Raw genomic sequence first — 25,026 nt, 5'->3', positions numbered from 1 at the left:
GAAAATATGTAAACATTTTTATTTAGGTCTCCTTTTGTGTTTGACCCTAGTTCTGTGTTCTGTTGGCTGGGAGTAGAGTTTTTGCCTTTATTTGTTGATTGATTGATTCATTCATACAGTAACCTTCTGTAAGTCTACTATGTGTAAGGTACCATGCTCATTTAATAATAAGGTTAGTATTTTTAGGCTCTTAAGATTATCTCCTTGGAGGAAATGTCAAATAATTGATTTATTAAGCAGCAGACTAATAATTATATATCCAAAATGATGGTTAAAATGTATTGCTTTGGAAAGCTATGTGGGTATTCTAAAAAAATATTTTTGATACTTGCCTTTTTGAGTTATCTTCACAACTTTTGAGACAGAGAATGGATATATTCACGAGATAAGGGATATGGTGGTGAAAGGCAGAGAAAAAAGAAATATGAATCTTTGCCTTCAAAGAGTTTAAATTTTGGTAGGTAAATTAAAAGACTAAACGACCATTAAAGAAGGCACTCTCTGTCTCCCCAGATGGAGATTGTATTACTCAGACAATTACTGATCCTTAAAAAACATAAAGTCTGGTGGTAAAGAAAAGAAACAGAAATATTGGGTAGAAGATACTGAGTGTGACAGAAGATATGGGGCCATGAAATTTTAAAGGAAGAGGTGATTTCTTCTCACTGGTGTGATTGCTTTATGAAAAAAGCTTCTTTGAAATGAACTCTGAAGGAAGTTAGGATGTGATTATGTAGGAATGGGGGAAGATTAAGCCCGTTCTATTAATTAATTACTTAGTTTTTTGAGACGGAGTCTTGCTCTGTTGACCAGGGTGGAGTACAGTGGCAACCTCCATCTCCCTGGTTCAAGCGATTCTTCTGCTTCAGCTTCCCGAGTAGCTTGGACTACAGGTGTGCACCACCATGTCTAGCTAATTTTTGTATTTTTAGTGGAGACAGAGTTTCACCATGTTGGCCAGGCTGGTCTCAAACTCCTGACCTCAAGTGATCCACCTGCCTCGGTCTCCCAAAGTGCTGGGATTACAGGCATGAGTGACCACGCCTGGCCTAATTTATTTATTTAATGGATATTTATTGATTGCTGTTATCCCTAGGGGACACTGAACTACTGCAAGAGACGGGAATGAATCAGGTATTTAAGGGGACTTCTGTGTAACTTATTTTGATTGTAGTGTAGAACATACACATGTGTGTTCCTATGTGTGTATGAGAGAGAATTATTGCTGGTGATAAAGCTATAGAAATAGATTGGGGTTAATGCATAGAAAGCTTTGATTGCCAGACAAATTAGGTAGATGCCAGGGGCCCCCCAGGTTTTCAGAGGATGAGGAGTTGTGATCAGAATTGCACTTTAGGAAGTTACTTGCCAAGTGCGGTGGCTCACACCTGTAATCCCAGCACTTTTGGAGGCTGAGGTGAGTGGATCACCTGAGGTCAGGAGTTTCAAGACCAGTGTGGCCAATGTGGCGAAACCCTGTCTCTACTAAAAATATAAAAATTAGCTGGGTGTGGTGGCACGCACCTGTAGTCCCAGCTACTTGGGAGCTGAGGCAGGAGAATCACTTGAACCTGGGAGGCAGAGGTTGCAGTGAGCCGATATTGCACCACTGTACTCCAGCTTAGGTGACATAGCAGAAGTGCTGGCTAGAGTGAATTGGGAAGATAAGAGAAACCATTGCAATAGCCCTGATAAGAGGTAATAGGGACTAGAGACAGTGAAGGTGGACAAGAGGGAAATGGTGGGTCAAGGTATGAGCCTTGACCCATGATCCCATGATTGGGTGGGAGGAGGACGGGAAAGGACAGATTCAGAAATGTCTCAAATGTCAACTGCAGTTGACCAAATATATAGTAGTGGTTTTTATTTTTTTTAATAATGGTTTTTAATAGAAGTGGGTTTTAATAGAAATGGAAAAGCCATGAGAAGGAGCTGTTTATGCAACGATACAGTTTTGAACATGAAAACTTTTGTTTGTTTATTTGTTTTTTTGAGGTCCTTGATGGGTGTATGTTCAGCTGGAGATGATACTCCTGGGAAGTGTGGGGTTGTCAGTAAGGAATTTGGTAGTTGAAGCTTGGAAAAAGAGGAGAAGAGAACCATCGACAGTCTTGGGGAATGGCTATAGTAGATGGTGAGAGGAACAAGAAAACCAGAGGACCAGAAATCAGAGATAAGAACCCCTTTGGGGCAGTGTTGGAGCTGAGGAAGAAGAGTTTTAAGGAAAACATGGTCTCATGCCTTTGAAAGTTAATTTTGTTTTATATATATATACACATATATATATAGGAGACTGTAAAGTAATCAGGTTGGTTCTTCCTTTCCATGTGTCATAAACTTCATATTTCTTCTCTAAAGAGAAGTTATGAAAAGCTTGGAATATTGACATCATCTTTGGAATAAATATATTTTTTACTTATTTTAAAATTATTTATTTATTTTGAGACAGGGTAACACTCTGTCACTCAGGCTGGAGTGCAGTGGCATGATCATAGCTCACCATACCCATGACCTCCATGCTGAAGCGATCCTCCCACGTCAGCCTCCTGAGTAGCTGGGATTACAGGTGTATGCCACCACACCTGGCGAATTTTTTTGTTTGTTTGTTTTGTTTTTTGTAGAGACAGGGTCTCACTTTGCTGCTTAGACTGGTCTTAAACTCCTGGGCTTGAGCAATCCGTCCATCCACCTATAAGTGTTAGGATTACAGATATGAGCCCCCACATCCAGCCTGTATTTTTCATTTTTAAGAAGATTACTTTGTAGAATGGTATTCATTTAAATAAATGTGCTTGAGTCAATGCTATAATTGGTAAATATTGGCCTTGAGGGCCTCCAGTGTAGTACAGACAAAGCTTATTTATATACTGAATTTTTAACAAATAGCATATTATTAAGTAAAAGAAAAATTATCCAAATAAAATTTGAAGCAAAATCTGTAGAAAAATTAACAATGTAATTAGATATCATTTTAATATTATGTCAGTGGAAACAACACGCAAACTGTTTTTTTCTCTGCTCTCACACCACAATAACAATCAACACAGAAGATTTCTGGTGACCAAATGTGTGGAGGTTTCTCCCCACACACCAAGTAAGCAATCAGTTCTGCAGTGGACACCAATTGGGTATCCTCCAGTTCAATTCCAACACTATCTAGCTGGAGACAGTGTCAGATACCACAGAGTGTCAGATCCCATAGATTGAGGGCTCAGTCCCACAAGACTGTCCCCTTCCTTCCTACCAGTTGCAAATCTGGGCTTCTGGAACTTCTGATGGACCAGCTTCGAGTTCGGGTCTTCGTGACCCTGTCTTTGGGTTCAGTTACTTTGCTAGAGTGGCTCATAGAACTCAGGGCGACATGTTTATTTATTTATTACAGAAGATATTTTAAAGGATACAAATAGACAGATGAAGAGAGACACAGGGTGAGGAACTTCTCATGGAGTTTGGGTGCACTGCCCTCCTGGTACATGAATGAGTTCTCCTTTAAGAGAGTTCTCCTTAACCTTCCTTAACCTTTAAGTTCTCCTTAACCTTCCTTTAAGTCTCCACATGTTCAGCTCTCTGGGAGCTCCTCAGACCCTGTCCTCTTGGGTCTCCTATGGAGACTTTATTGGATAGTCGTGATTAAAGTACAGACAACCATGTAGGAATGTGATTAGACAAAAAGGGTATGATCTAATATTAATAGACTGAGTGGGAAAGTCCAGCAAGGATTGTCTGTTCAAATTCTTCTTGGTCTGTCTGTGCAGCCTTCCTTCCACAAGGGTGTGGGGGAGGACCCCTTCTGAAATGAAGGTCTTGTGGCCTACAATTAGACAAGGAAGGTCAGAGATTTCTTTATGACCAGCTCCAAGATAGAAGGATTGGGGGAGATGAGATTATATTTTTAGTTTCTACGGCCTGCCTTGGGGAGAAAAAGGAGCAGGCGAAGAAAGGACAGAAGGTTAGAGAGAGAGAGAGATCTATTTTTTTTTCCTTCCTTCCTTCCTTCCTTCCTTCCTTCCTTCCTTCCTTCCTTCCTTCCTCCCTTCCTCCCTTCCTCCCTTCCTCCCTTCCTCCCTTCCTCCCTTCCTCCCTTCCTCCCTTCCTCCCTTCCTTCCTGGGATTCTCCTACCTCAGCCTCCCAAGTAGCTGGGATTACAGGTATACGCCACCATATCCAGCTAAGTTTTGTATTTTTTAGTAGAGACCGAGTTTCGCCACATTGGCCAGGCTGGTCTCAAACTCCTGACCTCAAGTGATCCGCCCGCCTTGGCCTCCCAAAGTGCTGGGATTACAGGTGTGAGCCACCATGCCTGGCTGAGATTCTGTTTTCTGAGACCTGCTTCTGAGGCCTAAAGTACCCCAACATTATAACAAGGGCTATGGCATTATGAGCCAGGGACCATGGATGAAAACCTATGTATATTTCTCTCTATATATCTCTTGTCTCATAATATCACATGTTGCAAACATAGACTTTTGTCAGACTTATCAATAAAATTGAACTATAGAACACAGATTTAAACCCTTGGGAAGCTGGGTGCAGTGGCTCATGACTATAATCTCAGAACTTCGGGAAGCTGAGGCAGGAGGATTATTTGGAGCCAGGAGTTTGGAAACCACCTGGAAAATATAGTGAGACTTTGTCTCTACAAAAAATTAAAAAATTAGCTGGACATGGTGGTGGGCACTTGTGGTCCCAGCTACTCAGGAAGAGGAGGTTTCAGTGAGCTGAGATAGTGCCACTGTATTGCAGCCTGGGTGACAGAGCAAGACTTTGTCTCAAAAATAAATACATAGGTCAGGCGCGGTGGCTCACACCTGTAATCCCAGCACTTTGGGAGGCCGAGGCGGGCAGGTCATGAGGTCAGTAGATCGAGACCATCTTGGCTAACACGGTGAAACCCCGTCTATACCAAAAATAAAAAAAAGAAATTAGCTGGGTGTTGTGGCGGGCGCATGTAGTCCCAGCTACTCAGGAGGCTGAGGCAGGAGAATGGCATGAACCCGGGAGGCGGAGCTTGCAGTGAGCCGAGATACTGCCACTGCACTCCAGCCTGGGTGACAGAGCAAGATTCCGTCTCAAAAAAAAAAAAAAAAAAATCGAAATAAAAAAAATAGAAGCCACTCCTAGTCCGGGTGTAGTGGCTCATGCCTGTAATACTAGCACTTTTGGAGGTTGAGGCGAGTGGATCACTTGAGCCCAGGAGTTTGAGATCAGCCTGTGCAACATAGTAAGACCCTATCTCTACAATAAACTAATAGAGTTAGAGAGGTATGGTGGCACATGCCTGTAGTCCAAGCTCCTTCTGTAGCTGAGACAGGAGATGGCCTGAGCTCAGGAGATGGAGGCTGGAGTGAGCTCTGATCCTGCCACTGCACTCCAGCCTGGAAAACAGAGTGAGACTCTGTATCCAAAGAAAAAGAAAGAAAGAAACAGAGAGAGAGAGAGACAGGGAGGGAGGGAGAAGAAGGAGGAGGGAGGGAGGGAAAGGGAGAAAGAAAGACCTCTTATGACTTACATAAACTACAATAGAAACAGATGTTTGCTGGTTGTCTAGTCACAGTAATGTTTTCTTGTTAAAACAACTTTTATATTTTATATATTTTACATATATTTATAGCCATAAATAAGGTCATTGCAGGTCAGTAGGTTTTCTCAAATCTTTAAGCCCTCCTCCGCATACCACCCTCCTCCCCAAAAAGGAAACCACTTCTGTCTGCTTCCCTTTACTTACTTTGATTTTTTTTCTCCTTCCTTCTCCCACATTCCCTGTAATCTCATTGGGTATCTTCCTGGCAATCTGTGCACCTTCTACAGAGGAGCTCTGTCTCTCTGGCTCCAGTTGTAAGTTTTCTGGCTCCCCCGTGAGTTGAGGGTACGCAGGCCTTCTTCCCTACACTCATCCTGTGCAGGCACCGTCATAGAAGTCATCAGCTCTGTTAACTTAATTTGCAATTGGATTGTTAAAAGACAACTGATTGTCATGTTGATTTGGTATTACTTTGTTTTTCAGGCGGAACTACCGAGCAACACTAAGTGATTGTTTTGAGCTTTTTCTTAAGCAAAGATTTACTTGCTTTTCAGCAGCTGAAGTAGATAGCAATAAGCTAATAGTGGGGAAACAGTATTCCAGAAACACAATTTCTACTTGCTTTTAAACTTGTATTCATGAATAGTCCTTTCTTAGAACAAACCGTATAGTTTAAGACTATATTATTTGTTTTGTTTGCAATTTTAGTATATTCTGTGATAACTGATGGGAGACTGAAAACTGTATTGAGAGAGAAGGAAACTTTTCTTTATATCTATAGGAAGGTGCATATAGGTAGCTGAGTAAATGTAGTTTAATTGAATGTTAGACTTAAGGAAACTTTTCTTTATATCTATAGGAAGGTGCATATAGGTAGCTGAGTAAATGTAGTTTAATTGAATGTTAGACTTTTTTTCCCACCATTGTTTCCCCTTGGTTTGGTTTTGGTGCTCTTCTTTTGTTTGTACAGGCTGTCCCTTGGTATCCTTGGGGGATTGGTTCCAGGACTCCCTGCAGATACCAAAATCCTAGGACGCTGAAGACTCTTATATAAAATGGCATAGTATTTGCATATAACCTAATCTTTCTTTATATTTTTAATTATCTCTAGATTAATTATAATACCTAATGCAATATAAATGCTATGTAAATAGTTGTTAAGTTACATTGTTTATGGAATAATAACAGGAAGAAAAGTTTGCCCATGTTAAGTACAGATGCAGTTTTTAAGGGGAATGTTTTCAGTCCACACTTGCTTGAATCCACAGATACAGAACCCAGGAATACGGAGGGCCAACTGTATTTCTTCTTCTTCTTCTTTTTTTTTTTTTAATGAGAGCTATTCGTATATGGATTCTATACTCTCTGATAATAACCTTTTTAATGTGGCACCTGAAACAGAGATTGTTACTTTTAAATTATGGTATAAATTTTCAGAAGTCATAATGGAAATAGGAATAGGGCATCTTATTTGAAGTAGAAGCAATAATTGTTTCTCCTCTACTGGTGCTAAAAATTTTTTAAAAACTTTTTTAGAAATTTCAGTGGTCTTGCTGAAAGATGCTAAATCTCCAATGTTACTTAGAAATACAGTACATGTAATTCTAATAAAATAAGAAAGGTTATTATTTAAACATGTATATTAAAAAGAAACTTTTTGAATATCTCTATTATAGACACATATAAAAGTTATAAAATTCTAAAGGGTATTTACAAAAGTGAAAAGTAAGTTTTCCTTAACCCTTGGCCCACATTAGTCCCCTGTTCTGGAGGTAACCATTATTTCTAACTTCTTCTGTTCCGAGATCAAAATGAAGCTTAAAATTAATATCCTTATTTAGTAAATGTTTTCCTCTTAAATATAGCAGAATCTAGTGATATTTTTTGCAACCTCTGTTATAGCTTTACTTTGCAATTATGGTTGCAGGGTGAATTACATGTCAGTGCTGGAAATGTCTCGAAATGAACTCATTGGCTGTGAATTTTTATCCTGTTGTTTTTAGAAATAGAGCTTTTAAAAAATTTATTGTAGGTTTTTGAAATAAAAGAATTTACAACTCTGGTGTAGATCTAAATGAAAAAATTTTGACGAACAACATGGGTAGTTTAAATCTTTATTATTTTCTCAGTGATAGATTTTCAACTAAAATCTCTTTTTTAGTTTTTTTAAATATTTTGCCTCACAGTTGGTTTAGATATCTTATGAATCATACCATATTTTCTGTTCCCATGTCGACATTTAGCCTCAAAAAATTTTAACCTTGCTAGTTACAAAGGTAATTCAGCCAGGCCATTGGTAAGTTGAAAATATAAAGGAAGCAAATTATGAGACAGGGTTTTTATTTGTGGAACACAATATACAAATGTAGTTAATTCTTTTGTGAACTTGGCATGTATAGTATTCCCTCCCTAATCTTTTGTATTATGTTTCTGTTAATCTCTATGGTAAAAGGTTCTCTGGAGGAACAACAACAATCAATTTTTAAAATGGGGTTGGGGATCAGAGTCTTGAGTGAGCCTATTAAAGTGCTGGGATTACAGGCGTGAGCCACTGCACCCAGCCTAAAGTCTTTGTAAATATTTTTTGTGTAGATATCACCAAAATAAAATAGTAAAGGCGACTCTCTAAATAAAGAGAAAATTAGACATTTAGAAATCTTAAAATAGGATAATGAATGTTGGATTATTTCTAGTTTCTATTCCTTACTTGTTAGAAACTTTTCAGTGAGATAACTTGGACATTTTTGTGGTTTTTTTTTTTTTTTTTGAAATATATGTACTTTTATTGAAAATAGCATGTAAACGGTGAGGTGCTTTTTTTTTTGGTATTTGACCTTCAATCTTAATATTAATAGTCAGTACATTTCTGATCTTATGACTCAGAGTTCTAAACCTCTCTGATCCCCATTTTGTATTTCCTTTGGGGTCTCATCACGGTCCCAGAGGTACATAGTAACAAAGCTAGAGACAGAAGAGGCTTTGGGCAACCTTCTCCCATGCACTCAGCATGCCATCACTCAATAGATATTTCTCATTCTTTCCCACCATGAGGGTTATAGAACCTTAGTCCTGTCAGTGGTGATTATTGATTATTAGCACATTAGCACTCTCACTCGCTTCCTTAGTCCCTTTTAGGCATGTCCTTGTTCCCCTCCCACAAGGCAAGCCTAAGGTAGATCCTGGTCTCAGCTTCCTTTTTCTTCCCCAAGGCTACATTTCCTAAAACTATTTTTCCTGCTCTACCTTCTGCTTTATTTCCTTCTTCTCATCCCACTTTCGTGTTCCTTTTTTTAAACTCAAAATCTGTGTCAAAAACTGTAGTTTTCAGCAGTTGAGGGAGAGATATTTAAATGGAAATCTGTATGTATACTTGAATTTCATATAAGGAGATCTTGCGGTTAAGGAGAGATTTCTGCAATATTAGAAAAACTAATTTTTTGATCTTAAGACTTTTCTGTTTTCTATACCTTTTGCTTCTCCCTATACCTGTAAAGGAATAATTAGCTTTACAACATTTGATTTGAAGGAGGAGAATGGTATTATTTGGGCATGGTGTATCAGCTGGAAGTGACATTAGTTAGGATGAAAGTTGTTCTGGTCATATGGACAGTGTTGGAAGGTATTACATTCCACTGGATAGACAGCTGTGGGAGGATGGGGCACTGTCTGCCTTGGCAGGCAGCACATCCCCATCAATTCTTTCAGTTCCTAGGGTAATGGATACTCAGCTAGCTGGCTGTTACCCTGAAATTTAGCCTTCTAACTGAACCTTGTAGCTTGATGAGCAACTGACTCCAGTCTCAGTGATCGTCTTCAGTGATGATTTGAGAAACACTGTTAGGTAATAGGACACCAGACGATTAGTAGATCAGACTACATTGGAATTCTGAGGTCCTTTACCTGCGTGACTTTGGGAAGCTTACTTTGCTTTTTATTGTTTTTATTTTTATTTATTTATTTTTGAGATGGAGTCTTGCTCTGTTGCCCAGGCTAGAGTGCAGTGGCGCGATCTTGGCTCACTGAAAGCTCTGTCTCCCAGGTTCACGCCATTCTTCTGCCTCAGCCTCCCGAGTGGCTGGGACGTAGGTGGCTGCCACCACGCACGGCTAATTTTTTTGTATTTTTAGTAGAGACAGGGTTTCACCATGTTAGCCAGGATGGTCTTGATCTCCTGACCTCGTGATCTGCCCTCCTCGGCCTCCCAAAGTGCTGGGATTACAGGCGTGCGCCACTGCACCTGGCCTGCTTTTATATTTTAAGATTATAATAGAGCTCACAGCCTTTATATGTGACAGCAGAAATTCTGTCTTATTTTCTACCAAACACTGATGTTGAAGAAAATTAATGTATAAAACATTATATGAGTTTGAAGGTTTCAGTCTACTGAAACTTTTTGTTAGGCACCCTGGGGAAGAAAAAAACATGCAGCCTTGTCCCCTATGTTCAGGATTGTGTGATGTAGTCAAGAAGACAATACATGAAATGACCACAATGATGCAATATATAAGCAAGTTCTAGAGAGTGTAGAAGATGACCCCTGTAAGCTGTGTCATCCAGTGTTAGCCAATAGCCACGTTTGGCTGTTGATTGCTTGACAAGTCGTGAGCCTGAGTTGAAATGTACTTTAACTATAAAATATGCATTGGATTTCAAAGACTTAGTACCAGAACAAGAGTAACATCTCGTTATTTATTTATTTATTTGAGATGGAGTTTTGCTGTTGTTGCCCAGGCTGGAGTACAATGGCACGATCTTGGATCACTTCAACCTCTGCTTCCTGAGTCCAAGTGATTGATTGTCCTGCCTCAGCCTCCAGAATAACTGGGATTACACGTGCCCGCCACCATGCCTGGATAATTTTTGTGTTTTCAGTAGAGACAAGGTTTCACCATGTTGGCCAGGCTGGTCTCGAACCCTGACCTCAGGTGATCCACCCGTCTTGGCCTCCCAAAGTGCTGGGATTGCAGGCATGATTTTTAAAAATACTGATTACATGTTTAAATTACAATATTTTGGATATAGTATTTAAGTTAATATTGCCTATTCCCCTTTACTTTTTTTTAAATGTGGCTTTAAACATTCTAAACTTCATATGTGGTTTGCAGTATATTTCCATTGGCCAGAACTGCTGTAGAAGTTCAGGGCAAATAGTGAAAAGGATATAGACAGTTGCAGACAGTTTCATGAAGGAGGTAGAACTTCAGCTATTTCTTGAGGGAATGGTGAATGTTGAGGGTGATCTGGCTGTGACATCTGTCACCCGATTGATCACCAGGGTTGATTTCACTGATCTGACTGGCTAGGTGGTTGTCCCCTTCCTCCCTCACCACTCCATGTGCATCCCTCCCAGTGCTGTGTGCTCAAAGAGAATGACCATCCTCGATAGAGGAGGACCGGTCTTTGGTCAAGGGTATATGAGTAGCCGTGCTCCCCTGCTAGAACCTCCAGACAAGCTCTCAAGGTCTTGAGAGAATGGAGCAAATCTTGTCCAGTATAATTGCAGAAAGGTGACAAATATGGTGGTAGCACTGTAAATTAAGAGCAAGAGCCTCAACTTGGAGTATTTGAGCAGAAAGGAAATACTGTGAGTGGAGTGGAAGGTTTGTTTTGATGCATAATGGAGAATTAGGATTTAAAGAGAGATGGGGCTACATTTTAGATGTCATTGAATGTTTTTGCACAGAATAGATAGCTAATGTATGTTTATTGAGTGACAGTCTGTGTTAGAATTAGTTCAGAATTGACCCTGTAAAGAGGGTAAGTCATTTAAAGTTTTTAGGTAGATAAATGGCAGAGATACGGTTTTAAAATTATTCTGATGATGTGGGTGTGATGATTAAAGATGAGAGGCTGGAGATTGGGGGACTTGTTAGTGGGGTGTTATGAAGTCTGGGTAAGTTGGTGAGTATGGGACAGGAGTGGTGGCTATGGAAATTAAAACAGATATGTACCCTCCCCTTATAGAGCTTAAAATCTTGTGAGTGATACAGATGAGCAAACTGGCAACTCAAATACAGTGAGATACAGAAGGCAGAATGCAGAGGAAGGGAACCTGTTTAGCTTGGGGTAAGGACATGAGGAGTTAGCTCAGAGAATGCTTCCTAGAGGAGGAGACATTTGTCACTAACTTGAAAAGGATGTGTGAAATTCCTCTGTAAGAATACTATGATGAAAGATTCAGAAAGTAAAACCTTTAGAGGAACATGAAAAGTGTTAAGAGAGAACGGAGTTGGGGAGTAAGGAGAGTTACCTGTACTCCATTACTTGTGTGGTCATGGGAAGTCACTTCTCTTTGTTGAGCTTTAGTTTCCTCATTTGTAAAATGTAGGGTAGCAGACACACTCTTTGAGGTTTAGCCTTCTAACTAAACCTTGTAGCTTGATGTGTTTACCATGGTTATATCCTGAGGAGTGGTTGCTCTTTGTCAGGGCCTGAGAGGGGAGAATGGGACCTTGTACTGGGAGGTGAGGGGAGGAGCCTTGTTTCCCCAGCCTCACACTCTCTGCTTAGTTAGCCTGAAGGTGACAGAGCCGCTCATGCAGTAGAGACAGGAGTTGGCATTGGCTGGGGCTGAAATAGATCCAGAAGGTGGACAAACTATATGAAAAAGAGATATAAGAAGAGACCATAGTTTTATTAAGGCAATGGTGATACCAAAGTTAGAATCAGGGTGGCAAACCTATTTTGGGGAGAAAGGTGATGAGATCTCATTTGGATCTTTTGGACGAGAGGCAGATTTAGAATAGAAATCTCTAGTATTGTTTAGTGATATAAACCAGAGCTTATTGGAGAGGTCAAGAGCAGAAAGAGATCTGTGAATCATTTGGATAGAGATGACTTAAGGTAGGCCGGGCGCGGTGGCTCAAGCCTGTAATCCCAGCACTTTGGGAGGCCGAGACGGGCGGATCACGAGGTCAGGAGATCAAGGCCATCCTGGCTAACCCGGTGAAACCCCGTCTCTACTAAAAAATACAAAAAACTAGCCGGGCGAGGTGGTGGGCGCCTGTAGTCCCAGCTACTCGGGAGGCTGAGGCAGGAGAATGGCGTAAACCCGGGAGGCGGAGCTTGCAGTGAGCTGAGATCCGGCCACTGCACTCCAGCCTGGGCGACAGAGCGAGACTCCGTCTCAAAAAAAAAAGAGATGACTTAAGGTTGTCAGAATGAAAGCATTTTCCTTTTTTCTTTTTATAAATTTTTAAATTTATAAAATATAAAATTTAAAAAAATTTAATTAAGTCTTTTGATTCATAAATACAGAATTGTCTTTTATTTATTTATTTATTTATTTATTTATTTATTTATTTATTTATCTATGAGACAGGATCTTCCTCTGTTGCCCAGTGCAGTGACACAATTCTCGGCTCACTGCAACCTCCGCCTCCTGGGTTCAAGTGATTCTCGTGCCCCAGCCTCCCAAGTAGCTGGGATTACAGGTGTGTGCCACCCCACCTAGCTAATTTTTATGTTTTTAATAGATACGAGGTTTTGCCATGTTGGCAGGCTGGTCTTGAACTCCTGGCCTCGAGTGATCACCTGCCTTGGCCTCCCAAAGTGCTGGGATTACAGGTGTGAGCCACTGTACCTGGCCAAAAGCACTTTCCAAGAAGAAATTAAAGAAGAACTCAGGGTTGAAAATTGACCTTTGGGAAATGACCAGATTGGGAGAATGAGGGATGATGGATGTGACTGCATAAAGGCACCTTTGAAGAACTTAGAAACTATTCTGTCTGGGTTGGGTGTGCTGGCGCATGCCTGTAATTCCAGCACTTGGGAGGCTGAGACAGGTGGATGGCTTGAGCTCAGGAGTTTGAGACCAGCCTGAACAACATGATGAAACCTGTTTCTACAAAAAACAGAAAAATTAGCTGGGTGTCATGGCAGGTGCCTGTAGTCCCAGCTGCTGGGGGTAAGGGGTGGGGGATGGTGGCTGAGGTGGGAGAATTGCTTGAGCCCAGGAGGTTGAGGCTGTGGTGAGCCTGGATCGAGCTACTGCACTCCAGCCTGAGTAACAGAGCAAGACCCTGTCTCAAAAAAAAAAAAAAAAAAAGAAAGAAAAGAAAATGGTATGTCAGGGACCAAAAACGTCTAAGAGGAGGGGGGGTGATTCAGACTGCCAACTGCCAGACCTTTGGGAGAGTGACTTGGCCAGAAGGTACCTGTCCCAGCATGGGTTCTCCAGGAAGCCAATGCTAAGACAGTGTTAGGAATACAAAAGTATTATTCCTCTATGGGGTGGGAGAGAGAAAATGAAATTGGGAAAAGGAACTGTCAGACCATCATATGGATTTGGCAAAACCGGGAGCTCTGAAGCAAAGATTGCCCCTTATGGGACTCCCACATTGAGGAAAAGTGATCCTACCGCCCCACTCTGTCACTGGGACCCTGAAAGTAGCTGGAGGCTGTCAGCTTAACACAGTCCTTGTAGCTGGGTAGCAGTTACCTTCTTAAGGGGACATCTGAGTGGTGCATCTCTGTGTCTACTTCAGAATCCATTTAGAAAAGCAATTTCAAGAGATTGATAGGGATAGAAGTCATATTATGAGGACCATGCGGGGTCAGGTAGGTGAGAAGGTGGGGCAGCTGAGGGAAACCTCACATTTGTGATTTTTTTTCATTCTTTTATTTTTAATTTTATTTTACATATTTTCGATTTCTGTATATTTTAATGACTTCAGATTTGTGATCTTTCTTAAATTAAAAAATTTTTCTTTTTGAGACAGGGTCTTGCACTGTCACCCAGGCTGGAGTGCATCATGGTTCACTGCAACCTTGAACTCCTAGGCTGAAGTGGTCCTCCCACCTCAACCTGCTGAGCAGTTGGGATTACAGGCGTGCACCACCATGCCTTGCTAAGTTTTGTATTTTTCATAGAGACAGGGTCTTGTTATGTTGCCCGGGCTGGTTCCAAACTCCTGACCTCAAGTGATCCTCCTGCCTCAGCCTCCCAGTGTTGAGATTACGGGCATGAGCCACTGCATCCAGCCAGATTTGTGATCTTTGTCACCACCTGAGTGCACACTGTGACGTCACATTTTCTCTTGGAGATGAATGTACTAAATTAAACTTCCAAGGAAGGTGATAGTCAAGGAGTCACAACTCAGAGCCCCCTCTTCTGTTATAGAGCCTTCTCTCACACATGCTTGTTAATTCTTATTGTGTCCTTTTCTCAGAAGTCTGTACTTGAATTTTAAGGAACTGGACTTCTCTACTAGATCTCAGGCCAGATGAGTTACACTTGACTAGTTCTGGTGGTGTTAAGAACTAATGGAGGCATTGTTTTTTACTCTGAAAGTGATCTGATCTAGAGATTCCAATTAAAAATTCTTCTAGAAACATGGTAGTATAGTAAAATAAATGCAGAGACCCAGATCTAGATGAAGATGGTAGAGTAGCAAAATGAAATTTAAAAAAAGAAAAAAATTCTTGGAAATTCTTAAATGGGACTAATTTAGCAAACATTTGTTGAACAGCTCTCTCATTAGGTACTTCATTAGGTTTTGGTATTGCACAGATGGCTAAAATACGTGTTGCACAGATAGCTAAAATATAGACCCTCTCTTTAAGGAACTTACAGAATAGTGAGAAAGATAAAGAAGCTTGCTGGAGTTAAATCTTCTCACAAATGGTTTACCTTCTTAAAAGACATTTGTGCAATATTTTATTAAGGGGCTGGACTCTCAGGAGGCTGTCCCAAATTGGGGGACTTTGTTGCCCATTAGGGTGACTTTTTTTTTTTTTTTGGGATGGAGTCTCGCACTGTGCCCAGGCTGGAGTGCAGTAGCACCATCTTGGCCTGCTGCAACCTCCATAGGGTGGCTTTTTAAAGGGGCGTGGGAAAGCATGCTTTGTGGATGACTCACATGAGTTAATTTTATCAACTTCATAGTTCTGCAGTGATCTTTTCATTTTCTAATTTTACTGGTGTTTTCTGGCAGGAGCCCTGTTTTTGCTTATTCCTGATACTGCAGCAAAATACCACAGACTAGGTAATTTATAAATAATATAAATTTATTTTTGACAGTTCTGGATACTAGAAAGACCAGGATCAAGATGCTGGCAGATTGAGTGTGTCTGGTGATGGCTTGCTGTCTGCTTCCAAGATGGTTCTTTGTTGCTGTATCCTCATGTGGCAGAAGGGCAAAAGAGACTAGGGAACTCCCTCCCTTCAACCTCTTTTATAAGGTCATTGATCCCATTTGCGAGAGTTCTGCTCTCTTGACTTAATCAGCACATAAAGGCTTCACCTCTTTTTTATTTTGAGATGGAGTCTCGCTCTGTCACCAGGCTGGAGTGCAGTGGCGTGATCTCGGCTCACTGCGACCTCCGACTCCCTGGTTCAAGCGATTCTCCTGTCTCAGCCTCCCAAGTAGCTGGGACTGCAAGCACACACTACCACACCTGGCTAAGTTTTGTATTTTTAGTAGAGATGGGGTTTCACCATGTTGGCCAGGATGGCCTTGATCTCCTGACCTCGTGATCCACCCACCTTGGCCTCCCAAAGTGCTGGGATTACAGGCATGAACCACCGCTCCCGGCCAGGCCTCACCTCTTAATACTGACACATTGGAGATTATGTTTCAACATATGAATTTTAGGGGACACATTCAGACCATAGCAAGCCCTCAGCCCTACTTAATTTTTAAATTTTGTATTTAAAATATATAAAATATTAAAACATAAAAGCTTCATTTTCTGATTAAAAGGTAATACATAGAATACTCAATGTATTAAAGTACAGAGTCCAAGGTAAAACACTCAAATTCTACCACCAGAGGCAGATGCAATTAATTTTTCAGTGAATATCTTTCTTATATATCTCTCTTTCTCCCTTCCCCTGTCATGCACACACATGCATATACACATGTGTAAATACACAGACATATATGTCCTTTTGTGTAAATAGGGTCATATTCTGTGTCCTTTCATATCCTCTTTTCTTATTTATTTATTTATATTTTTTTGGGAGACAGGTTCTCGCTCGGTTGCCAGGGCTGGAGTACAGTGGTGCTATCACGGCTCACTGCAGCCTCAACCTCCTGGCCTCATTTGATTCTCCTACCTCAGCCTCCCTAGTAGCTGGGACCACAGGCGCACACTACCCCCTTCAGCTAACTTTTGTATTTTTTGTAGAGACAGGTTCTTACTTTGTTGCCCAGGCTGGTCTTGAACTCCTGGGCTCAAGTGATCCTCCTCCCTTGACCTCCGTAAGTGCTGGGATTACAGGTGTGAGCCACAGTGCCGAGCCTGTAGTCTCTTTTCTTAAGCATTGTGTTAGGGTCATCTTTCTGTATCAATGCATATAGATAACAGACACCATCCTTTATAATGACTGTGAACTATTTCATTGTGTTGATGCATCATTCTTTAACCATTTCCTATTCACAGGTATTTGAGATGTTTTAAATGTTTTTAACCCAGGATATTGCTATACATTGTACAATGCGTAGGTTACCTGCCCTGTCCCCCCAAAAAATAATTATTCAGCCCAAAATGTTAGTAGTACTGAGGTTGAGAAAACCTGCTCTGTACCTTCTGTAGTGTTGGATATTGGTAGTCTTTACTCCCTTATAGCTCCTCAATCACCAAGTATTATTACTTAGGCAAAAAGTAATAGCTCTTTTAATGTGCATTCTTTTGATTACTAGCAAGATAAAGCATCTTTTCCTATATTTTATTTACCTATTTTTGAAGTAAAAGGTGGGGTTTAATCTTTAGTTATATGATACTGCAAGCCATGAAATTCCATGTAGAAACGAGGAACCCATTCAGAGGACAAGCTTCATACAGTATGTACAGTTTGGAACTGTTCAAGTATAGTTTCCTTGTAAAAAGTATCACAATAACAAACCACATTTAAAGGAGTTCTTAGTAGAGAAACAGTAAGAAAAGTTATACCAAATATAATACACAGCGAACAGCATTATACCGCCTTAGCCATTCAGTCTAGAAGTTAAAGGTCCCCGGAGTTCCACCCCAGCTTGAAAGGTATCCTCTTTTATTAGTGATTAGTTTCTTTTGTGAATTTTCTATTCATGCCCACAAGAATGATTTGAATATTGGAGCTATTTACCTTATTTGTTTGTTTATGGTTTCTTTCTTTTTAAAAGAAAATATAAGCATTTTTATGTGGTCAAATTTACCGGTATTTTCTGTTTCATTTCTGAAGAGGGGTAAGTTGGTAAGTTATCCAAAATAAATTTAAAAAGGTGGTTCAGTTCAGTTAGAGTGTAATCCAGTGCCACTGTATGACATCAGTGGCATGCATTCTGTGGACAGCATTCCAACAGATGACTTTGAGTTACTTTTCCTTAATCTGTCTGTAAGTGTTCTGCTCTTACTGAATCTTCCCTTAGCCCTATGCTAGTCACTGAAGGATGTAGAAGGAAAATATTTGTTTCCTCCCTTATTGATCTACAGTTAGATGAGATACCATTAGTATCTGAAACAGAACATAGTTAAATGCTGAATAGGAGTTCATGGGGCAGGGTGGTAATCCATGAACATTTCCTAGAGTTTATGAATGACCCAATCTTGAAGGATGTGACTAGGCAGAAGGGAAATGTTTCCAGCACAGGGCATCACTGTGGGATAGATAGTTAAGAGATTTGAGTTCTAGTCCCTACTTTGTTGCTAATTATTGTGTAACTTAGGCCAAGTCTCAGGCCACAGTCTTTTTATCTGTGAAGTGAGGAGATAGAGATAGTATATTTTCTAAGATTATTGTTGGCCGGGTGCAGTGGCTAACACCTGTAATCCCAGCGCTTTGGGAGGCTGACGTGGGTGGATCATGAGGTCAGGAGATCGAGACCATCCTGGCTAACATGGTGAAACCCCGTCTCTACTAAAAATACAAAAATTAGCCGTGTGCAGTGGTGGGCGCCTGTAGTCCCAGCTACTCAGGAGGCTGAGGCAGGAGAATGGCGTGAACCCAGGAGGCAGAGCTTGCAGTGAGCCTAGATAGTGCCACTGCACTCCAGCTTGGGCGAAAGAGCGAGACTCCGTCTCAAAAAAAAAAAAAAAAAAATTATTGTTAATAGTAAAGTCTCACGGCTTTAATGTTAAGATAATTTTTAGAAAGAATTCACTTAGCAGTTATTGAAAGTCTTCTGGATTCTGGGCAGCATGCTAGGTGCTGTGGGCATGCAATGTTGTGTAAGATATGGGCCTTTCAGAAATGTACAGTCTTATAGGAGAGAAAAATCATGTGTGGTAGTTAGCACAAGAGGTACTGCTTGGGAAACAGAGTGAAGAAAGATCATCTTGGTTTGGGTGATGAAGGCTTCAGAAAGAGATGGCATTTTTGTTAGGTAGGAAAGGAGGCGGGCGTAAATTGAGCAAGGGCCCAGGGGAGAAAAGGGTGTGGTACAGGGTTTGCCTGGAATGCAGTTAGTAAACTTATTTGGCTGTATTTGTATGGTTCGTGCAGAGGGGTGGGAAGAAATAAGGAAGGTGAAGTGGGCTGGCTTGTGGAGTGACTTAAATATAGAACTCACATATTTCCTTAGCTTTTACTTCTGTAGTCTTCTGATGATTTTTAGGCAGGGAAAAACGTGATGTTAGTGGTACTTGAAGATTTGGTGTAAGTGTCTAGGATGGTAATTGATTGCACTTAGGTATCGAGAGCAATGTGAACAGTGACTTAGATTTTTGAGGCTGAATAGATTAAAGATAAGAGAAAGCAAGCAAGACTTAAACAGTGACAAGCAGGATGAAAAGATGTTTGGAAGTGGAAAATGAGTCCATGCGGTAATGGGCCGGACTTAGAGTAGACAATGCTCTTAAGGCAGGGCATAGCTGTGGTAGGAAATTGGTCATGCTGGTCCATTGTTAGGAAGAATTTTCTGGTAATTTGCCATTAGCTTGAAATTTTATAAACCAGGCAGGAATTTTAATGTTTTAAAAAAAGATTTCCCATTATGAGTTATAAGTCTATAATTGTGTCAGTTCAGATAAGTCTTTTGGAATAGAAATCCACCCCCTCCCCTTTTTTTCAGTGTTGAATCTTGCCCATTACGCACATCCTGCAAAGGGAAACTGTGTTACTGGGCGGCACATTTTAAATAACTTTTTAGAATCTCTACGTCTTTGGAGAAAGGATGGTGAACACTACTTACTCATGTGTTAAAACACTGTTCACCATCCTTGATTTCATTTTCATGATGGCTGGAGCAAAATGCTTAAAAAGGGTAAATGGCAAGCAAACCACTGAATAGGAACAGACTACACGAGCAGGGCTCATGCAGTTAATTAGGCAACTGCAGACAGCTATGAAGGAACTGGAGAGATGAGTTTCTGGCATGGATATGGATCTGTTATTGTGGTAACAATAGTTTATTCTTCAAATTAGCAGAATGAGAGCAAAGCTGCTTAGCAATTATGTGCGTGCTGAAAGAATGGCCTTTGGAGGAGCAGGCATTTGAAGTGGGATAAATTCAGCTTTTTCAAGAAACTTGCAAACACCCTGATTAGAGTGATCTGGGGCAGTCCTTTTACAAATCAAGAACTTGTAGTCCTCTTTCTGATTCTTTTGTCTTAATTTGCTTTTCAGCTTTCTCATCTGGGGAAGGGGTTAGTGCCTCTTAATGTGGTTTCCCCCAGAGGGATAGGGTACTGGGAGATGAGGGCTCCCAGAGAGAGAATGGTCCCAGACTTCTAGGTCCATGTACTTCCTTGCCACTGGCACTGACTTGGCCCTGCTGAATAGTGCCAGTCATCTCTGTTGGGTCGTGTGGAGCTGATGGGGTAGGGCTAGGGTAGCACCAGCACATCACTGAAATTTGGAAACAACTCGCAGGCATGTTCATCTTTGTATTGGCAGGGCTATCTGTTTTTCCAGAAACAGAGGGAAGGTGGCAAAGCATGGAAAAGACACCAGAGTGGGAGACTTGGGTCTAATCCCAGTTTCACTACACATAAAACTCTGTGATTTGGGACACATCTCCTAATCTCTGACTCAGCCTCTTCATCTGTAAAATAGCAATAATATCTACTCTCCCTGTGGAGAGGCTAAACCAGATTAATAGATGGTATGAGTCTACTTGAAAAAGCATAAATTGCTGTATAAGTTTATGGAGGAGCTTTTACTTCTTTTTACTAGTTTATATTTTGGCCATCAAAAATTTTATTTCTTGTATATTTTATTTTTATAAAAAGAAAACCTTGGCCAGGTATACTGGTTCATGCCTGTAATCCCAGCACTTTGTCAGGCCAAGGTGGGTGGATCACTTGAGGTCAGGAGTTTGAGACCAGTCTGGCCAACATGGTGAAACTTTGTCTCTACTAAAAATACAAAAATTAGCTGGGTGTGGCGGCAGGTGCTTGTAATTCCGCTACTTGGGTGACTGAGGTGGGAAGATTGCTTGAACCTGGGAGGCAGAGGTTGCTGAGATCATGCCATTGCACTCCAGTCTGGGCGACAGAGCGAGACTCTGCCTCAAAACAAGAAACAAACAAAAAACCTTGTTGAGACTGTTGAGACTGGGCATGGTGGCTCATGTATATAATCCTGGCACTTTGGGAGGCTGAGGTGAGAGGATCACTTGAGCCTAGGAGTTTTGAGACCAGCCTGAGCACACATAGTGAGACCCCATCTCTATTTTTAAAAAATAAATATAAATCTTAAAAAAGAAAAAAATACTTGTGATACTGTCTATGCTTTAAAGAAAGGTTGCTGATGAAAAGTTTTAAAGATAGTACACAAGTTTTTTCTCTTTTAGAAATACTGTTTCATTGTTGCTGTATTCAGTTGGTTGTTTTATATATACATATATATTATAATTAATTAATTTTCGAGATGGGACCCCCTCTGTCACCGAGGCTGGAGTGCAGTGGCATGATCACAGCTCAATGCAGCCTCGACCTCCCTAGGCTCAGGTGATCCTCCCACCTCAGCCTCCCATCTCAGCCTCCCAGGTGGCTGGGACTACAGGCACGTGCCACCACATCCAGCTAGCTTTTGTACTTTTTATGGAGATGGGGTTTTGCCATGTCGTCCAGGTTGGTATTGAACTTCTTGGCTCTAGCTATCCATTTGTTTCAGCCCCTCAAAGGGCTAGGATTATTGGCGTGAGCCTGTTGTTATGTTTTTTGAAGAAGACTTCCCTTTTATAGACCTTACTAATGGTGAAAAAGCTGTCACAAAGCTGGACTTCTTATCTAAATTATGAAATGAGTTTGGGTTGATAGTTAAGGGTTTTACAAACAAGTCCAACTCCTCATTTGATAGTGAGGATGCAGAGACATTGGAGTTCAGGTCCCTTCTAGGTGCCTTGTATAATGTGCTGCCTTCCTCACAGTTTGCTTAACTAAGTAAATATAGTTAAGAAAATTATCACTGAATTTAGCCATCCCTGTGTTTAACAGGAGTGCTGTTTAATTGTCCAAGGCTGAAATCTTGAGTTCAAATCTGTATCTTCTTCAGTGGGATCACTTAATCAAACTAAGCGTCTATATGTACAAAGAGCACTGTTGACTTTAGAGAACTGAAGACATAATGTTTCTTATTACTGGAGAGTGCTGGACCAGAGATTACAAAACCTGAGTTCTAGTCTCAGTTCTCGGTAACTTTAGTCAAGAAAAACAAATTTAATATCTGTGAGTCTGTAGTCACCATTTATAAGATGAGGATGACAATATGACATCCAAGGCCTCTGCCAGGACTTTAGTTAGACGATCTGTGAAACCCAAAGGTAGAGAACAGGCTGGGTATGGAGGAGATGGTGTTTTTTGTTTCCTGAGTGCTTTGGATTAATCAACTACTTTTATCATGTTATTCCCCTGTCTGGAAATTTTTCTATTTGCCTCTATTCCTATCCTAAAACTATCCTTATTTATCCTGTAAGCAATAAGTTACATTTCATTTCCTCTGTGAAGTCACTGTAACACATACTATTTCTCCTTTTCTGAGCTCATTTATTGCCATTACAGCTCACTCATCCATTAGTCATGGTATATTGCTGTGGAATATGTCTTCCTTTTACACCTTATCTCTAGTCAGCAGGTTAATGTAGAAGAAAAATTGTAGGCTATGAAGATAAATAGATTGATCTTTGTGATCTTAGGCTGGCCACTTTATATATATATATGTATATTTAATTTTTAAAATATGTAGTACATTTTTGAGTAGGTTAATTTTTTAAAAAAACTTAATACAAAGAAGAGGTGCAGTGAAGTCTTTTTCTAACCTTGGTCTCATCAAACCTGTCTTCCCTTCACAGTTACTAATTTCTTATATATCTCTCCAGAATTTCTTTTCTTCCTCCCTTTTCTTTCATACAAAAGATGACATACATATTCCTAAGTACCTTGTTTTTTTCACTTAATTTATGTTGGAGATCTTTTCATATCAGTACATAGCAAGCTTTCTCATGGTTTTTATGTTTTATGGATATACCGTAATTTAACCAGTAGTTGGGAATTGTTAACTTGGGTAGAGTTCCAAATGATTTTAAAATTTGAATCACATTTGAACCTGATCTGAGTAATGTGCATTTCATTTCTTTAATACTTGTGTTTCCATAGCATTTTACAGTTTTTAAGCACTTTATATTCTTGAAATTGATCTTTAGTATGTAGGATTTACTAGGCTAGTAGAAATTAAATATCTATTTAAAATTTTGCTGACTGTGGTGCAAGATTCTCCAATAAAAGCTCCACCATAGTCTTTTCATGTGCTTTACTGGCAAACACAGGGTTTGCTTGAGAAACACAGGCTGCTTTGTAGAGGCTCATAAAAGTCTTCATTACTGCATTTATAATCATTTGTGAATTTACTTCCTTAACTTACTTCCTTAAAACCAGTAGAGCGTGTAGAAAAGGATCTCCACATAAATGAAGCTTTGAGAAACAAAACAAATTTAGAAAGAAGATATGCAAATTATTTTATAGATTAAAAATTTTTAATCTTAAAAAAACTCCTAACTGAAATATGTGTATGCAGAAAAAGGGACTCGCTTAATGCAAATAAAAGTATTTATTGATATGAATGTGGCTCCTTAAGGTTAAATGTTTAGGGCTGAGAAAAATAAGGAATGTTTTTATCTGGGGTTCAACTAGGAAGATTCTCTGCTGAAGAAAGTACAGCCTTAGCTATATAATTTGACCTGTTCAGAAAGCACAAATGAAATGGAAGGGACTTAAGTTCTATTTTAAGATTTTCATTTAATGTAAAACAAGATTAATACTAAGGTAGCCCAGACTGCTAATTTAACTACTGTATCTGGACATTGAAGTGTGAACTTAGGTTATTGCAAGACCAGTAGCCCTTTATATGTATTTAGGCTATGGAATGCAAGTTTTCTATAAAGTATTTTTAACCATGTTGGTGACTACAATTTTTGCTATTTAATTTTTTCTTATTTTTAATCCAGGCCCTGGATTTCTTTCTCTTTTTATGTTTATATTCTTTTACACTCATGCTGAAACTTAGCCTAGTCATAGAATTTTAGAAATATTTAGATACTTAGAGATTCCTAATTAATATTTGGTATATTAATTTGGCCCCTTTCTATTGAATAAATGAGAAAACTAAAGCCTGGAGAGGTTGTGACTTGCCTAGGTCAGCCTCCTTGTCCAGAACCCCTGGCTGCCGTCCCAATACCAGGTTCTTTCTCGGAACAGCTCTAATTGGCTGACTGTGCTCTACTTGGCAAAAAGTTTAATTTTGAACACATTCTCTTACACTTCTCCCCCCGCTTTTCTTTCTGATGTGGATAAATTAGTAAAAGACCACAGGAGTATTATATTCACATATCTCGCATGGAGCGTGACTCATAGTGGGCATGTAGGAGAGACTAGTTCTGAGTGAACCAAACCTGGGAAGAAATGAGAAAGAGTAACAGGTGACAAGTAGGGGCTGGCAGCTGAGCAGCCCTCACCCTGTTTTTGCTAGTTTATTTTCCATCTTTCTCTACCCAGGACAGGGAGCAGCGTGTTGTGTTCACGGTGAAGGTGTCATGTGCTGGTTAGTGGGAGTCTTTAAACGATTTTCTTTTCCCTTGCAGGTCCTTTCCCATAACTTGTGCACGGTGCTGAAGGTTCCTCATGACCCGGTTGCCCTTGAAGAGCACTTCAGGGATGATGATGAGGGGCCAGTGTCCAACCAGGGCTACATGCCTTATTTAAACAGGTTCATTTTGGAAAAGGTATGATTCTAACATTTTTTTGGGTGCAGCATTGTTTGGTTTGCGTGTTTCAAGTGGGCCCCAAAGCCCCCTGTTGGTGCGTTCACTAAGGAGTTGAGGTACAAAGAATCACTAGATAAATCAGAAAGGAAGAAAGAATGAGAGACTGACAGTGCTTCTTATTCTTCCCTCTCCTCCACTGTCTTCTAAACTTGGTTTGATGTTTTTCCAACTTGGTTCATTCTTTGAAATTAAGAACTGTGTTTTGTGTTAATCTGTACCTGTTCTCTCTCAGGGCGCTTTAAAAAAATCAGGTCTAATATCCAGAATTTGCAAGGAACTTAAACAAATTTATAAGAGAAAACTCTATCAAAAAGTGGACA

At 40.2% G+C, this 25,026-nt stretch overlaps 1 protein-coding gene across 2 annotated transcripts in view; it reads left to right on the top strand.

Moving 5' to 3' along the window:
* Nucleotides 1-25,026, top strand: part of SWAP70 (switching B cell complex subunit SWAP70) — an 84,364-nt gene that overhangs the window by 4,350 nt on the left and 54,988 nt on the right. For both annotated transcript variants that reach the window (XM_025357291.1, XM_025357290.1), the window contains exon 2: nt 24,524-24,664. In XM_025357291.1, coding sequence (XP_025213076.1) covers nt 24,524-24,664 — 141 coding nt within the window. The remainder of the gene's footprint in view (nt 1-24,523; nt 24,665-25,026) is intronic.

The sequence above is a fragment of the Theropithecus gelada genome, chromosome 14 (genome assembly GCF_003255815.1).
Source record: "Theropithecus gelada isolate Dixy chromosome 14, Tgel_1.0, whole genome shotgun sequence".
Taxonomy (NCBI): domain Eukaryota; kingdom Metazoa; phylum Chordata; class Mammalia; order Primates; family Cercopithecidae; genus Theropithecus; species Theropithecus gelada.
The sequence above is the reverse complement of the archived record's forward strand: the minus strand, read 5'-3'. Positions and strand labels throughout refer to the sequence as shown.